Source organism: Typopeltis vanoorti, chromosome 15 (assembly GCF_054136105.1).
Source record: "Typopeltis vanoorti isolate ZY-2024b chromosome 15, IOZ_Tvanoo_1.0, whole genome shotgun sequence".
NCBI classification, from domain to species: domain Eukaryota; kingdom Metazoa; phylum Arthropoda; class Arachnida; order Uropygi; family Thelyphonidae; genus Typopeltis; species Typopeltis vanoorti.
In genome coordinates, this window is record NC_143563.1 from 79,487,182 (window position 1) to 79,503,009 (window position 15,828).

Below are 15,828 nucleotides of genomic sequence, written 5' to 3' on the forward strand. Positions count from 1 at the left end.
AGAGGGAGCCAAATCTGGGGAATAGAGTGGATGTTCCAACAATTCATAGTGCAGATCCCTTAATTTTCCTATTGCCAAAACACCTTTGTGGGCAGGTTCATTGTTCTGATGAAAGTAATTTTTTTTCTTCTGCAAACCAGGTCTTTTCTCATAAATTTCTTCGTCTAGTCTGGTTAAAAGATCAGAATAATATTCCCCAGTTATTGTTTTACCTTTATCAAGATAATTAATAAACAAAATGCTTTTAGCATCCCAAAACACGCATGCCATGTGACCTTTCTGCTGATGGAACTGACTTTGTCTTCTTTGGCGCTGAACAACCAGCTTCTGTCCACTGTTTGGATTTGGGTGTGTAATGGTGAATCCAAGTCTCATCCATCGTAATAAATCGAAGCACAAAATCAGTTTTATTCTTGTCATAACGCTCCAAGCACTGTTCAGAGATTTTCATGTAAGTGAGTGCATTTTTGATCTTCTGTGAGCAAGGGTAGCACCTATCTTGTGCAAAGCTTTTTCATTTGCAATTCTTTGTGCAGCATCTGTCCTACATGTTCTTCTGAAATGCCTATAGTCTCAGCAATTTCACACACTTTGACTCGCTAGTCATCCAATACCATATCATGCACTTGATCAATGATTTCTGGTAGTGTTACACTTTTTGGACATCCTTCACGTGGATCATCTTTAAGGCTGGTACGGCCATGTTTAAACTCAGCAGCCCATTTCTTAATTGTTGAAAATGAAGGAGTTGAGTACCCATAAACTTTTATGAACTTTGAATGAATTTCTTTTGGTGTTAAACCTTCCTTTACAAAGAATTTTATAACCATACAATACACAATTTTATCCATTTCAAAGGATACAGACAACACTTTGCTTCAGACAGCTGTATAAAACAAACTACTTGATAGAACGACTTGCAATTTCAAATGGATGCTTATGACAGATGTACCAACTTAGAAAAAAAAATCTTGCCAATAGTATTGCCATGTATGGTCGAGGCCGAGAACTTTTCTGACCGCCCTTATAGGGTACACTGGGTGGCATAGGGCTAACCACCTTTTCGTTGTGTGCAGTTGCAGTTAAATGAATAGAAAATCCTCGGCATTGCAAGGTAAAAGAGGGGGAAAAGGAAGGTCCAGATTTGTTCAGATATTTGGTTGACAGTTGCATATGGGACATTTAGGGCAAACTGGAAAAATATGCCTCAATTTTGTGGGAAACTAAAGGGTGAACATAGGTCAGTGATTTTTGATGAATTCCTTTTCTATATAATGGCATGACAGATGTAGAGTGCTTACGCTGACTTCATTTCATAAGAGTGTTGTTATGGTCTATATTGGCTATAACATTGATAATATTGACAAAAAGATAGCAAAAATATTTTAAACCATTCTTGTGTGGTTGGATTATAATGCACACATGGAATTGTAGATAAATGTGGGATACAAATTGGTTTATCTGAAACTATAAGAAAATCAAAGGAGGAATATATGAAACTTCTTTTACCTGATTTAACATTTATATACTAAGTGCATGCAGCCTGTTTCTGGTGAAAATTGGGGAAAATCCATAGCTGGTTGACTTTGGATTACAGGTAATTTAACCAGCTAATTGAAAAGAGTATAGTAAACTAAAGAAGTCACCAAAAGGTGGAAGAAAGATATACATCTGATCCATTGCATTTGGCTTCAACTGCAAGAAAAAAAAGCAGCTCAAAGATGATGTATGTAAAAAACAAAAACACAAAAATGGTCTTAAGAATGGAATGACTCTAGGTACACGTGTAATAGAGTGATTAAAGGATTCTGCATCATTCCTTACCTTACTTTGAAATTTACCACATGTTCTTAACTCTGGAAGTAATATAACAAAAAATATGTTTTGGCATAATAAATGTTGATTTACTAATTGGAATACTTCTATATTCATTTAAACACATTAAACTCGCTCTATTGAACAGGATGAGATGTATTGAAATCTCTTTATGAAGGGCAGCAGGTGGGAGGTACATTACAGTATATTTTCAAATTCAAGTATATGAAATGAAGTGTTTGAAATATGACTAAATTTGGGCTAAAATTTATATGTATTGTTGAATTTGCCTGATATTCTTGTATTATGTTTGAGATGGACAATATTCGTAAAATTTCTATTATAGTTATATTCACTTTTATGTTGAAACTTGGGTATAAGCTACTAGTTATCCATTAATTTTCATTGATGATTCTTTGCAGATAGTCTCACTTGTTAAAGATTACATGACTAAATACTCCCTTCCAGAACATGATGTTGCAGTCCTGGTAAGTAGCTCTGCACTAAATTAACATGTTTTCTGATATTACAATTTATTTGTAATGTTTCAACATACATTGAGGGAGCTTGTAGATGTAAAGTATATTATATTAAATATTTATTTAAAGTAAATAAATTTAAATATTTAATGTATATTAAATATTATTACTATGTATAATAAGTACAAGCTGAACAAGAAGTTGAAGATACGTATAGATTTTATAATGGCAGGAAACCTTAAAAAATTATATTCCCAGATTGAATTGGATTGAATCATTAACTAGCAGGAGGAATGCGAAGAATTTACTCGGATAGTTATACGTAATTGACTATAACCTAATGTGTGAAAAATAAATTTTAAAAAAATTGGGTTTGCAATGCATCTGATCTATTCATAGAACAATGCATCTGATGCATTCATAGAACAACCAGAACAATGCATCTGATGTATTCATAGCCAGTAAACATGCAAAAAAAAGAGGAAACCACGAATATGCTAGGACAGTATACTCAATATATAACCTGAAAATCATAATAGATGATTTTCAGGTGGGAAATGAATTTCATCCCCTGGTGTAAGACCACTATATCAATAATGGATTAAACTAAGAATATCACAGGCATTACAGAAAATGGAAAAGAATAGCCTACAATTTAGTAGAAAAATTATAGCAGTGGGCTAGGAAAACTTAAGTAAGGAAACCTTAATGACTACAATCTAGCCATTTGTGGAAGTACTGTTTCCCCATAAGGTAGATTAGCATAGACCATCAGATCTCTTCAAATTAGAGCAGTGTAATAATGCTTCACAGCTTTCTTTATAAAGTTGCTTTATAAGGAAGCTCTCTTCTTCAATATCTTTGTGTTCTATGAAAGGACACTGTTTATTGGAGATGGTTTGTTTCAAAGGACCAGACTGTTGAGGTTCAAGACCCTGTACAATGCAAGAAACACTGACATATCTTTCAGATTGTCCAAAATATGCTAGGCCACAAGAGCAGTGAATCTGATAGATACTTGAAAAGTTTAATCATCGATTGTGAACTATGTGAATATTTAGAGGGTTCATGACTATACCATTGATGAATGGAATGGGAAAGAAAGTAATTTCTTCTTGAGCAGATGTCCTGTAATCATTGAATGCTTTAGTCTTGCTCTATTTTTTAAGAAAGTTGGCTTATTAGATTGTAACTTGATATACTGAAGGTATCCATAGAACAGTGAGCATAGTGGTGTAGTGTATTAAAGTTAGTTAAGAATCAGTAGGTCTTAGTTCCTAGATCTTGAATTATCTTCTAAGATGAACTGTTAATCTGGAACATAAAATTTTCTAGCATGGATGTAGAAGCTTTACAAATGTTATTAACATTTGTTATTACAAATGTTATTAGGATCTATACCATGTCACAGGTTTAGAAAAATACCACTTTGGAGACATTCCGTAAAATGATCCACAAGTTTTAGGGTGGGGGACTTCACACTGCAGTGTCTTTTATTTGTTGATATAATTTGTTATGAACTAAAATATATCACAAAAGCTGGAGCCTAACGATCATCAAATTCCTGATGTGTACTCCAGGGTGCTGTACAGGATATTATGACAGCACTACATGAAAAGTATATTATTGGCAATTTTCAATCAGTAATTTTCCTCCAAATTAATCTATTAACTATCAATATTCCAATTTTACCAGATCTCATATTTCACTCATATAAGGCACTTTTACTGAGTCGACTCACCTAGAACTTGGTCTTTCTTTGGGTCCTTTACCTTCCCTCTTGGAATCAAACCACCTGTTCTGCTTGCCTTTGCTCTCCAGTTTTGTTTAGATGACCATACCACCTTAGCTCTGCTCATATATTCTTGATTGCTAACAATTTTGATGTGATTTTGTCATTGCCATCTTTTCATCCCCCTCCCTATCCCCCAATCTTTCTTAGAATTCTCATACACCTGTGGTGTCCAGTTTTTGATCAAGTGTTTTATTTCTAAATAAAGATAGGAAATTAAGTATGGAAATGGATAATATAAGTAAGATGAGGATAGTTTTCTTGATGAGGACTGGTATGATGAGGATAGTTTTCTTGAATAAATTTCTCTTATTCCTAATAAATTTATTCATTTAACTCCTTACCATACCATCTTTGTTAATTCTATTGTGTATTTCCATATTTAGTTATCTTCACTAAAAGTGGTGCATAAACAAGTGAAATGTTTTACTTGTTCTGTAGGGTCTTGTTACGTCGTTGTTTTCTTAAATATTTTACCTCTATTGTTCTCCTTGTGCCTACTGAGATCTGGCTTCTAAACTGACTTTCTGGGGCCATTTCTCTCTTCGAGCTCTGACGAAATTTATTTGTTAATGCTGTGCCAGTCAGAACTCTAGGATAGAAATTCTTATCCAAAGAAACTTTCCCAAAATTCAAGTAATACCTTATATAGATTAAGTAGTTAGGTAGATTGAGTTCTCAGTACACAGTCATGCCTCGACAATCTAAAATCCCCCTTTTTTCCTCTAAACAATTCGATATTTTCGTGAGTGGTAAAATTCAATCTCTTACTCAGACAAACTCAAGTATACATGGGAAAACATATTTATTATTTATCTAAGAACATTACAATTTAAATAACACATATAATCAAGCAAATCAAGGTTAATACTAAAATACAAGTAAAGCAGTAATAATTTATTAATAATAATAATTACAAGTAATAATAATCAAACAGACAGGCTATTCAAACACACTCATGAGAATCTTATGTTCATCTATATCACAAACATGGATGTTGGTATTAAACTAGATTACTGCTACTAACGATCCATACACATTAAACTTGGTCTAGACAACTTATGAACGTAGACTACCAGTCCAATTCGATTTTTACATAACACAGGAAACTGTCTCAAAAATCTCTCTCTTCTTTTTTAAACTCTATCTGTCCATTTTTCACCTTCGTCACCAATAGATAACACATAAAATGGAAGATTTGTACATTACCACCTTGTTAGAAGTTTTCTCGATCCTTCTGTCTGTTCAAGTAATATCTTATATAGATTATACATATTATAGATTGTCCCTCTGTATGATGGATTGCCACCACACGGGAGTCACGTGCTCGTCCCGAATTAGCCACTTGTTTCTTCTCGCCTTACGAACTTTTCGTGTCACCGCTTCTAACACAATTTACCTTCAAAGGAATCCTTTGCTGCTTTCTCATCAGATAGATCCACACCGATGGTCTAAAACTCGAACACTGCTGTCATCTTGTGCTATATTTTCTTCGCGTCGCTCAGCAACGGGAAGCGCGCTGCCGCTTTGCCATCTTCGCACGTCTTGTTAGGTATCAGACATGCTGATCTGCTCGGGAACTGCGAGCAGGAGACCCATGGGGAGGGCACACGTGATTGGGGAACACCATAGGAACCAGGAGAAAACACATAAAAGGAAGCAAAAAGATCCTTTCTCAACGATGTGAATCCGTTTTAAACCCCATTATAGTGCCCTCTTTCCGCACTCCAAACTTGTCTATGACGCTCTCCCATTTGCTGTCACCGAGTGACGTCGCCCCCTTGCTGTACACGCATCGCTTTTTTTGGGCCTTCCACGAATGCCTACTCATTGCTCGTTATGTCATCTTTGGTGGTCAAACTGCAACCTTTGAACTTTCGTTCGCGCGATGATACACAACTTTATACATGGCATATTTTAGCATTGATGTTTTTGACAAATTAAGATTCCAACTATTTTAGAAAAATAATCTTAAACATTGTACAATTTAATATTTATTTCCTCCTTTGATTTCATTTTAATTTAAGATTCAACTTCTTCTTTTATATTTTAATTCCTTTTTTTTAGAGCAAAGTTAATAACTGTATCTTCACATATTATGTCTGTTTTGCCAAGAGTACAAGTGTGTTTTTGCTTGATATTGTTCTCTTGTTAAATCTTGAATGGAGCGGTTCTATTCTTGATAGAGCCATCATTCAAGATCTAACAGTTTCCTTTGGGAATGCAGTTGAAGTTTAAAGTGAAAATCTGATCCTGATATCCTATGCTTGGCCTAAACCCAGATAGTTTTCCCTCCTCAATTTTTCTTAGTCTTTTTCCTCAAATATACTTGCATAACTCTTACAAGGAACACTCAGTAGGGAATTTCCTCTGTAATTGCCATATTCAGTTTATTTCAATTTTTACAGATGGGTATTATGATAACTCTGCAAAAATATGGAATTATACAGAGTATTTACTATGAAACTTGTATACTTTGACAAGGGTGTTAGAGCTAGGTTCTTTACTTGGAGAGTGGTAAATGAATGGAATAAGCTTCCAGAGTCTGTTGTGGGTGCTACGACCGTGAATGAGTTCAAGGCAAGGTATGATAGATACTGTGTGAATGTTGAATAGTTGTTCTTGACATGATGTTAGGGCCTCCCTCGATGAGTCTGTCGACTCCTTGGAGTTTCCCGGAACAATAATAATACTTCCATATTTGAGCATTTCTAGTTGAATATAATGTACTCCAGCTGCCTTTTCACATTTCAGGTTTTTGATGATTTTTTGTATATTGAGTATTGAGCAGCGAACTATATAAAAATCAACTAAATAATACAGCAACAGAAGTAATCAAAGAACTAAAAGCAATCTCTCCACCAGCAGAGATCTTTGAAAATGACATCTTGGAAGAGGAGGGGAATAAGGCTATAAAACATCTCAAGAACAACAAGAGTCCTGGAGATGACGACATAATAGGCAAGATGCTAAAATATGGAGGAGAATCAGTTGTAAAAGAAATGCATAAGCTATGTAATGAAATGTGGAGATCATGGTATGCCCCCGAAGAATGCAAAAAAATCGGTCTTGGTTGTTCTTCATAAGAAAGGCAGTGCTTTAGAATGCACCAGTTACAGAACTATTGCATTAATGAGTCATCTTGGCAAAGTGCTGATGAAAATAAACAGAATGCCTGAAGGGTCATATGCAGGCACATCTTCCTGATGAGTAAGCTGGATTTCGAAAAGATAGAAGTACAGTGCAACAAATACTCGCACTAAGACTAATAACAGAGAAAGCTTGAAGAAAGTACAAAAAGATATACTGCTGTTTTGTAGACTTCCAAAAAGCATTTGATAATATTGACCAAAATATAACATGGACTGTCATGGTGTGGACAATAAATTGATCCGCCTGCTGAAAGATATAAACAGCCAAGCATAAGCAAAAATCAGGATAGCAGGTGCGACTGGAGATTGGTTTGCCACTAGTCAAGGCACAAGACAAGTGGAACCAATATCACCAATCATCTTCATCACACATCTGGGAAGAACACTAGATAAGATTAAAGAAGAAGGTGGAGGAGGCATTTCAATAAATGGCATGAGAATAAACTACCTCTGCTTTGCAGATGACATCGTCCTGATTGAAGAAGATTCAGCAAGGCTGGAACATACATTGCAAACACTATACACAGAAGGAAAAAAGATATGGACTAAATGTCAACTTTGTAAAAACTAAAACAATAATATTTGGACAAAAGGAGTTACTGAAAAACGTTACCAGAGACAGATTTCAACTGGAAAATGTGGAACACTTCACATATCTTGGATGCCACACGACACATGACTTGGACCCCAAAAAAGAGATAAAAGTTAGAATAGCCAGAGCAACAACTGTTTTAAAAGCCATGCACAAAATATGGAAGAACCGAGGTATAAAGATGCAAACTAAACTGCACATTGTAGAAACCCGTGTCTTCAGCAGCATGCTCTATGGATGTGAGACCAGGGGTACTCCTAAGAGAATCTGAAAGGAGGATATTAGCATTTGAGAAGAAGTACTATTGAAAGATCTTGAGAATAAGCTGGATCCAGAAAGTGAACAATGAGGGAATCTACAGACGAATACAACCAAAAGAAAACCTGATTCAGAAAATAATCAAAAGGAAACTACGTCTATTTGGCCATATGTATTTTGTCATCTTGCACAAAATAGAATGCGATGGAAGAATCATATCAAGATGGCATCAGACACCTACAGGCATTGGACCCATGATGTTTTGATCATCATCAAATTCCTGACATGTGCCCTCAAGGGATGTACAGGACACCTAAAACATCATTACTAACTTCCTATCTGCCTATTTTCCTCTAAATCAATCTGTTACCTATCAAGACTCCAACATTATCAGATCTTATATTTCTGTCTTCTAAGGCACATTTTATTGTATCAATCCACTATATCTTGGTCTTGCTCTGGGTCCTTTTCCTGCTAACCTGACAGAGAATACTTGTTTTGCTACTCTTTCCTCTTTTATTCTGTTTAAGTGTCCACATCAACTGACATTAGCTCTGCTAACACATTCTTGGATACTTGCAATGTCAAGTTCTTTCCTAATATCCTTGTTTTTAATATGATATTGCCATTGATTCCATCTGTTCATACCCCTAATCTTTCTCAGGACTCATATCTGTCGCCTCTAGTCTTTCATCAAGTATTTCATTTCTAACCCAGTTCTTAGATCCATAAGTTAAAATTCATTTCGACACTCTTAAATACAACTGACTTAGTGTTTTGACTAATTATTATTATTATTAAGAGAGACCTCAGGGAGTCATTGAGGGAGGCCCACATACTACATGCACCAGCTATTATACTTATTCTTGAATTCATTCACACTGCTTGCACTCACATCATCCAATGGCAATCCATTCCAATCGCACCATCCTATCAGAGAAAAATCTACCCAGTCTTTTGTCAAGTGTTTTATTTCTAATCCAGCTCTGAGATCCATAAGTTATAGTTTGAACACTGTCTTGGATACAGCTAATTTAGTGTTTTGACCAATTTCTCTCTTATGCCATATTTAATTTACCATCTTCATTAAAAATAATCTTTCTCAGGACTCATATCAGTGGTCTCTAGTCTTTGGTCAAGTGTTTTATTTCTAACCCAGCTCTCATATCCATAAGTTATGGTTCGAATACTGTTGCAGACAGCTAATTTAGTGTTTTGACTAATTTCTCTCTTATTCCATATTTAATTATGGAATGCCTAAGTAGCTGAAATGTTTTCACAATGCAGTTGATATTTTCAAAGTTTGCCTATTTTCATTGTCTTTGTCTTGTTATTGCTGACCTTGATACCATATCTGTTAGAACAGTTATTCAATTTAGTCAGGGAATCTTGCAGACTTGTACTGGATTTTAAAAGTATAACATTGTCTGCATAAAGTAAAGAGCTGAGATTACCATCTCCAATTTTGATATCAGGTTTAAAAATGCTTTCCTTCATAATGTGATCCAAATAGATAATGAATAACAGATGGGATAATGTACATCCTTGTCCAACACCAGATTTAATATCAAATCATCTTCCTGTACTTCCTTCAATTCTAACTGCTGATTTACAACTCAAATAAAGACTAAGTATTGCTTGATATAGTGTCCTGTTGACACCATACAGCTGTAGCGTTTTGAATAGCTTTCCTCTCTGCACCTTGTCATGTTCATTTTTCAGGTCTACAAAACGTAAATACAGATCTTTGTTATATTCCCACGATTTCTTAACTTCTTCTTTTAAGCCATTTTCTGTCCACTGCTGGGCGAAGGCCTTCTCCAGTTCTTTCCATCTTTTTCTGTTCTTGGCAATGGTTGACCAATATTCCCAGACAAATTTTGACAATTCATCACTCCACTTTCTTTTAGGATAGCATCGGTCTCGTTTCCCTTCTTTCAGAATCCAGTTCATTAGTATGGTGGTCCATTGCTCATCTTCTCTTCTGGATTGATGTCCTACCCATTTACATTTTAGTCGCTTATGGTGAAGAATAATGTCATTAATATGAGTTTTGCTTCTTATTTTTTAATGTGATCCTTAGCATCAACCTCTCCATTTTTCTTTGCGTTGTTGCTAGTTTACTTGCCATTGCTTTTGTTAGAGACCAAATTCCACAACCATATATGATGACTGGAAGTATTATTATTAAGAGAGACCTCCAGGGAGTCAGAGACTCATTGAGGGAGGCCACATACTAATGAATAACACACAGCAGCTATCATACTTATTCTTGAATTCCAATCACGCACCACCCTATGAGAGAAAAATCTAATCCTCACCCCCTTCTTAGCAGCCTTCATTCTCAGCTTCCAAGGATGCCCTCTTGTCCTTTCCCCACCTTCCATAAATTGAAAAATTTCATCAATTGAAATCCTGTATGACCCTTTCAGAAGTTTTTAAATCTCAATTATATCTCCCTTCTTTCTCCTGTTTGCTAGTGTCTGCAGTCTACAAATTCTCAATCTGTCTTCATACTCAGTATTCCACAATCCTGATAATATTTTTAACACTCCTCTTTGTACTCTCTCCAGTATATATCAGAATCACAATGGAAACCAGGAGACCAGATTTGCACACAATAGTCCAAGTGGGGCCTTGTAAAAAGGCAAAATAACATCCTTATCTTTACATGTGAACATTCGTTTCAGCATGGTGAAGAATAATGTCATTGATATGAGTTTTGCTTCTTATTTTTTAATGTGATCCTTAGCATCAACCTCTCCATTTTTCTTTGTGTTGTTGCTAGTTTACTTGCCATTGCTTTTGTTAGAGACCAAATTCCACAACCATATATGATGACTGGAAGTATTATTATTAAGAGAGACCTCCAGGGAGTCAGAGACTCATTGAGGGAGGCCACATACTAATGAATAACACACAGCAGCTATCATACTTATTCTTGAATTCCAATCACGCACCACCCTATGAGAGAAAAATCTAATCCTCACCCCCTTCTTAGCAGCCTTCATTCTCAGCTTCCAAGGATGCCCTCTTGTCCTTTCCCCACCTTCCATAAATTGAAAAATTTCATCAATTGAAATCCTGTATGACCCTTTCAGAAGTTTTTAAATCTCAATTATGTCTCCCTTCTTTCTCCTGTTTGCTAGTGTCTGCAGTCTACAAATTCTCAATCTGTCTTCATACTCAGTATTCCACAATCCTGATAATATTTTTAACACTCCTCTTTGTACTTTCTCCAGTATATATCAGAATCACAATGGAAACCAGGAGACCAGATTTGCACACAATAGTCCAAGTGGGGCCTTGTAAAAAGGCAAAATAACATCCTTATCTTTACATGTGAACATTCGTTTCAACATTGCAATTATCTTTTGAGTTGTATTTGCAATCTTTGCCACATGACCCCTGAACTTCAACTTCCTATCTATTAACACCCCAAGATCCCTAGCCTCATCAGTTCCGAACTTTCTAGCCTAATTCCACCAATATAATACGACATTGGATATCTAATCACGCCGAAGTGAATGACTACATTTACTGACATTGAACTGACACCCATTTTCCCATGCTCACAATTCCAGCCTATTGAAATCATTCTGCAAGTATTGCATATCACCAGCATTCCTGATTAACCTACTTATCTTTGCATCATCAGCAAATAGCTGTATGCCACTTGTCAGATCCTTCCCAATATCATTAATCTACAGATTGAATAATAGTGGACCAAGCACTGATCCTTGTGGTACACCACTAGTTACTTGGGGAAGAATGCTGTTCTGTACATCCCTTGAGGGCACATGTCAGGAATTTGCTGATGATCAAAACTCAATATACAAAAAAACACTGATCCTTGTGGTACACCACTAGCTATTGTTGGAGTCTTGATGGGTAACAGATTGATTGGGAGGAAAATTGCACATAGGAAGTTAGTAATGATGTAAGTTTTAGGTGCCCTTGAGGGCACATGCCAGGAATATGATGATGACCAATACTCCATATACAAAAAAACACTGATCCTTGTGGTACACCACTAGTTACCTTAAATCTTGCAGACTCACATCCTCTTATCCATACTAATATTCTATAATCCAGACCCATTTTCTCCAATTTATGCATCAGTCTGCCATGCTGTATTCTGTCAAAAGCCTTAGCAAAATCCAAAAGTATCATTTTGTAACCATTCCCCTTGTTGTTATAGATGATTGTGAGCAAGTTGCTAAAAAATGGCCTTCCCTTGTAAACCCATGTTCTTCATTGCAAAGTAGAGATTCACTGTCAATCCATTTCTGAATGTGAGCACTAACCTTTTTTTCCAAAATCTTCACCACCAATCCTGAGATACTGATCAGTCGATAGATGATTCGTCTTTGTACCACCTTTGTGCAATGGAATTAACATACATTCCTGAGGAATCTTCCCTGTTCTGAGACTCATATTAAACAGCCTGGTCAAAGGAATGGCCAGTTCAGCTGAACACTCTTTTAGCACATGTGCTGATATCCCATCAGTCCCTATTGCTCAATTCTTATTCAATTTGTGCAACAGCTCTAATACATCGACCTCATACACCCGCATTTCTTCATCTAGTGAAGAGGTAACAGTGAGCTCAATGTTGCATACACCAGGTTGATACCTTTTAACAAAATGGGCACTCGTTAACTGAACAACCTCTTCTGCATCTGTGTATCTTAGTAAAAGTATCTAAATAGATAATACAAGTAAGGCTGCTATGATGGGGACAGCTTTCTTGAATAAATTTATGTAGAACAAGAGAGAGAGAGAGAAGTCAGCTAAAAGACCAGGGTAATGGTTAGATCCATATTAAAATGTGTATTGGAGAACAGGATCAAAGATAAAACAGTTAGAGACTGAAGATATGAAGAGTTCTGGGGAAAATTACATGAGTGATATAGCAACATGGATTTCAGAAAGATACCAAAAATGAAGTTTAAATTGTTTACTCTTTAAACAGATAACATGTTATGATGGTAAGAAAGAATGGAAGATGGGAAAATTAGCAAAAACAACTGCTTGAAACAAAAAAAAAAAAATAGCATGAAAAGCGAACAGAGAAAGATCAAGATATGGGTGAGTTAATGCTGATAGAAAAATTTAAGAGCAGATTATGCTAGAGCACTGAAAAATAAACCATATTGGAAGAACATTGATTGTCGTGGAGTTTTAATTGGTATATCTCAAGATATGCGGTAATAAAATTAGCATAAACAACTGCTTGAAACAAAAAAATAGCATGAAAAGCGAAAAGAGAAAGATCAAGATATGGGTGAGTTAATGCTGATAGAAAAATTTAAGACCAGATTATGCTAGTGTTGAAAAATAAACCATATTGGAAAAACATTGATTGTCATGGAGTTTTAATTGGTATATCTCAAGATATGTGGTAATAATGACATTTCTTAAGAATTGCACACTGGATGGTAATGATAATCTTTTTTTGTGGCAGTATTAGACAAAACAGTTGACTATGATAGAAAGCCTATTTAGGCTTTGTTGGTCTTGCTTATTGTGATAACATCACTAAAAAATAGTGGTGTTGCGAGATTTATGTATTCATGTCATTTCAATATTTGCTTAAAAAGAGAAAGTTTAGAAAGGTATAGCTATATTTGCTTTTTTAAACTTATTCTTGTTAGCTTGTTTGATATAAAATAGTTTTATAGTTTCTTTTCGATCTTTTAATTTAATGTTTTAATTTAATAAATTCAGATAACCATAACTTAATCTGTCCTCTCTCTTTCCCCATTTAGTACAAGAAGTTAATAAATGCTTTGACTATTAACTGTAAGGAAGCATGGGAAAAAAATACAATTTTGGCTGGAATAATTTACAAATGTAATTTTTATCTAGCCATATTTATTTAATATGCTACCCCTATCTGGGTAATGGAGGATTTGGAAGATCTGTTTTTGAAAAATTAACTCCTGAATGTTTATTCTGAAATGAATGTGAACAGTATTTAAAAAATTAATTTGATGTGATTGAAAGAAAAAAAAAAGTCAATGTGTAAAACTAATTTACCAGCCAATTTTATGAAATTGGCCATGTTTAGATCACAGATATAAGCTATTCTTTTGTTGATAATCTCTCAGATCTGACTGAATACATACAAATAAAGAGGTGGTTTTAAGTATCAAAACACCCATGTTAATTCAAGTTTCCTACTAATTTAATCCAAAATATCAAATGTAGAATTTCATTAGTGTTATCGAGTCCAATATCTTTTTTGATATACTTAAAAATTCATACCCATTGCATATCTTTGTGTTTGAGAGAAATCTGGTGAGGGACACATTATCACGAAGCCTCCTCCTCCCTTTTCACACACACAGCCATCTGAAAAATTATACAACTGCTTTATTATTGTATATATTGATTCTAAAAATCTTACCTTTTTTTTTTCCCCCTTCCTTTCAAGCTGTGGACTTCGTTGATGGCAGTCGTTGAATGGAATAAGAAGGAAGAATTGGTAGCTGAGCAGGCATTGAAACACCTGCGGCAGTATACGTCCCTTCTGTCTCCATTCACTCAGAGTGCCAAGGCAGAACTTGCACTTCTTGTGAAAGTACAAGAGTTCTGTTATGACAACATGAACTTCATGAAGGTGTTTCAGCGAATTGTTGTCCTTTTTTATAGAGGTATGAATCGCTTTCTTTAAGTTCCACTTAATTTTGAATATATTTGATGGTTTTTAATGGACATGATGTTTTATTTATTTTTTCATAACAAATATAATTATTTGTTAATAACTCATTTATCCTAGCAGCTATTAATATTTGACTAGAGATGTCTTAGCAACAAGTTGCTTGAAGATCAACTAGATAACTGGAAGGATACCTCCACGTAATTTTTAAGGAAATAACATGATGAATCGGTAAGTAAGTAGGCATGGTGACTAAGTACAGAGTTCTTAGAACAACTGGCACGAAATTTTAGACTCCAGGGTGGGCTAAAGAACACTCAGATTACATTAAATTCTATTAGCCAGAGCAGTCAGGAGTTGCAGAACTTGCCATCTCCCAAACATAAAGTTCTTTGGAAGAAGATTAGTCTGTCAATGAAGTGTTTATCTTATGTAATATTTGTACGTAAATTGTGGAACCTTACTTCACTTCCCAAGTCTGAACAGAAATGATGGTCTGAAATTATCCATCTTATGCTAAATAGTTTTGCATTGTGTAGTTAGTATTTTTTTAATCCAGTGTCTCTCAAATTTGTACAGTTAGGAATGTAATTTAGCCTGTGCTACTCATATGATTTACAAGTAGGTACTCTAGACACTAGTGAAATTTCTGTTCTAAAGTTTCATGTAAGTAATAAGTCCATACTTAACCTTAAGGAATGCAAACAGTTGACTAGAGAATCTTACCTGTTGTCTAATTCTTCATGTGGTGCAAGCCATTAGCAGATTTTCAGATGCTGAATGAATGAGGATGGGTGGGCAATTTGAGGTAACCAAAATGTATTCTGTATTGGAATGTAGAAACCTATTGTCAATAGGTTTCTTCTTTCTCAATCTTTATTTTCACTTAATGCACAATACTGATGTGCTACAGATTCTTGTCCCTCTCATGTGCAGGATAAAAAATAAATAAATAAAACCAGAAACAAACATGGTGACACAGCATGATAAATCTATGCTGGGCAGAGCATCGTTCTTAAACAAGGTTCCATGCTGTTTTACTAAGAGAACCAGAACAAGGGAAAAAGTAATTCTTA

At 35.2% G+C, this 15,828-nt stretch overlaps 1 protein-coding gene across 2 annotated transcripts in view; it reads left to right on the plus strand.

Annotated features, from left to right (window-relative positions):
- The window catches only part of kra (basic leucine zipper and W2 domain-containing protein kra), a 168,419-nt gene that overhangs the window by 135,739 nt on the left and 16,852 nt on the right, over positions 1 to 15,828 (plus strand). For both annotated transcript variants that reach the window (XM_090405613.1, XM_090405614.1), the window contains exons 10-11: positions 2,238 to 2,303; positions 14,528 to 14,747. In XM_090405613.1, the coding sequence (XP_090261739.1) occupies positions 2,238 to 2,303; positions 14,528 to 14,747 (286 nt within the window). The remainder of the gene's footprint in view (positions 1 to 2,237; positions 2,304 to 14,527; positions 14,748 to 15,828) is intronic.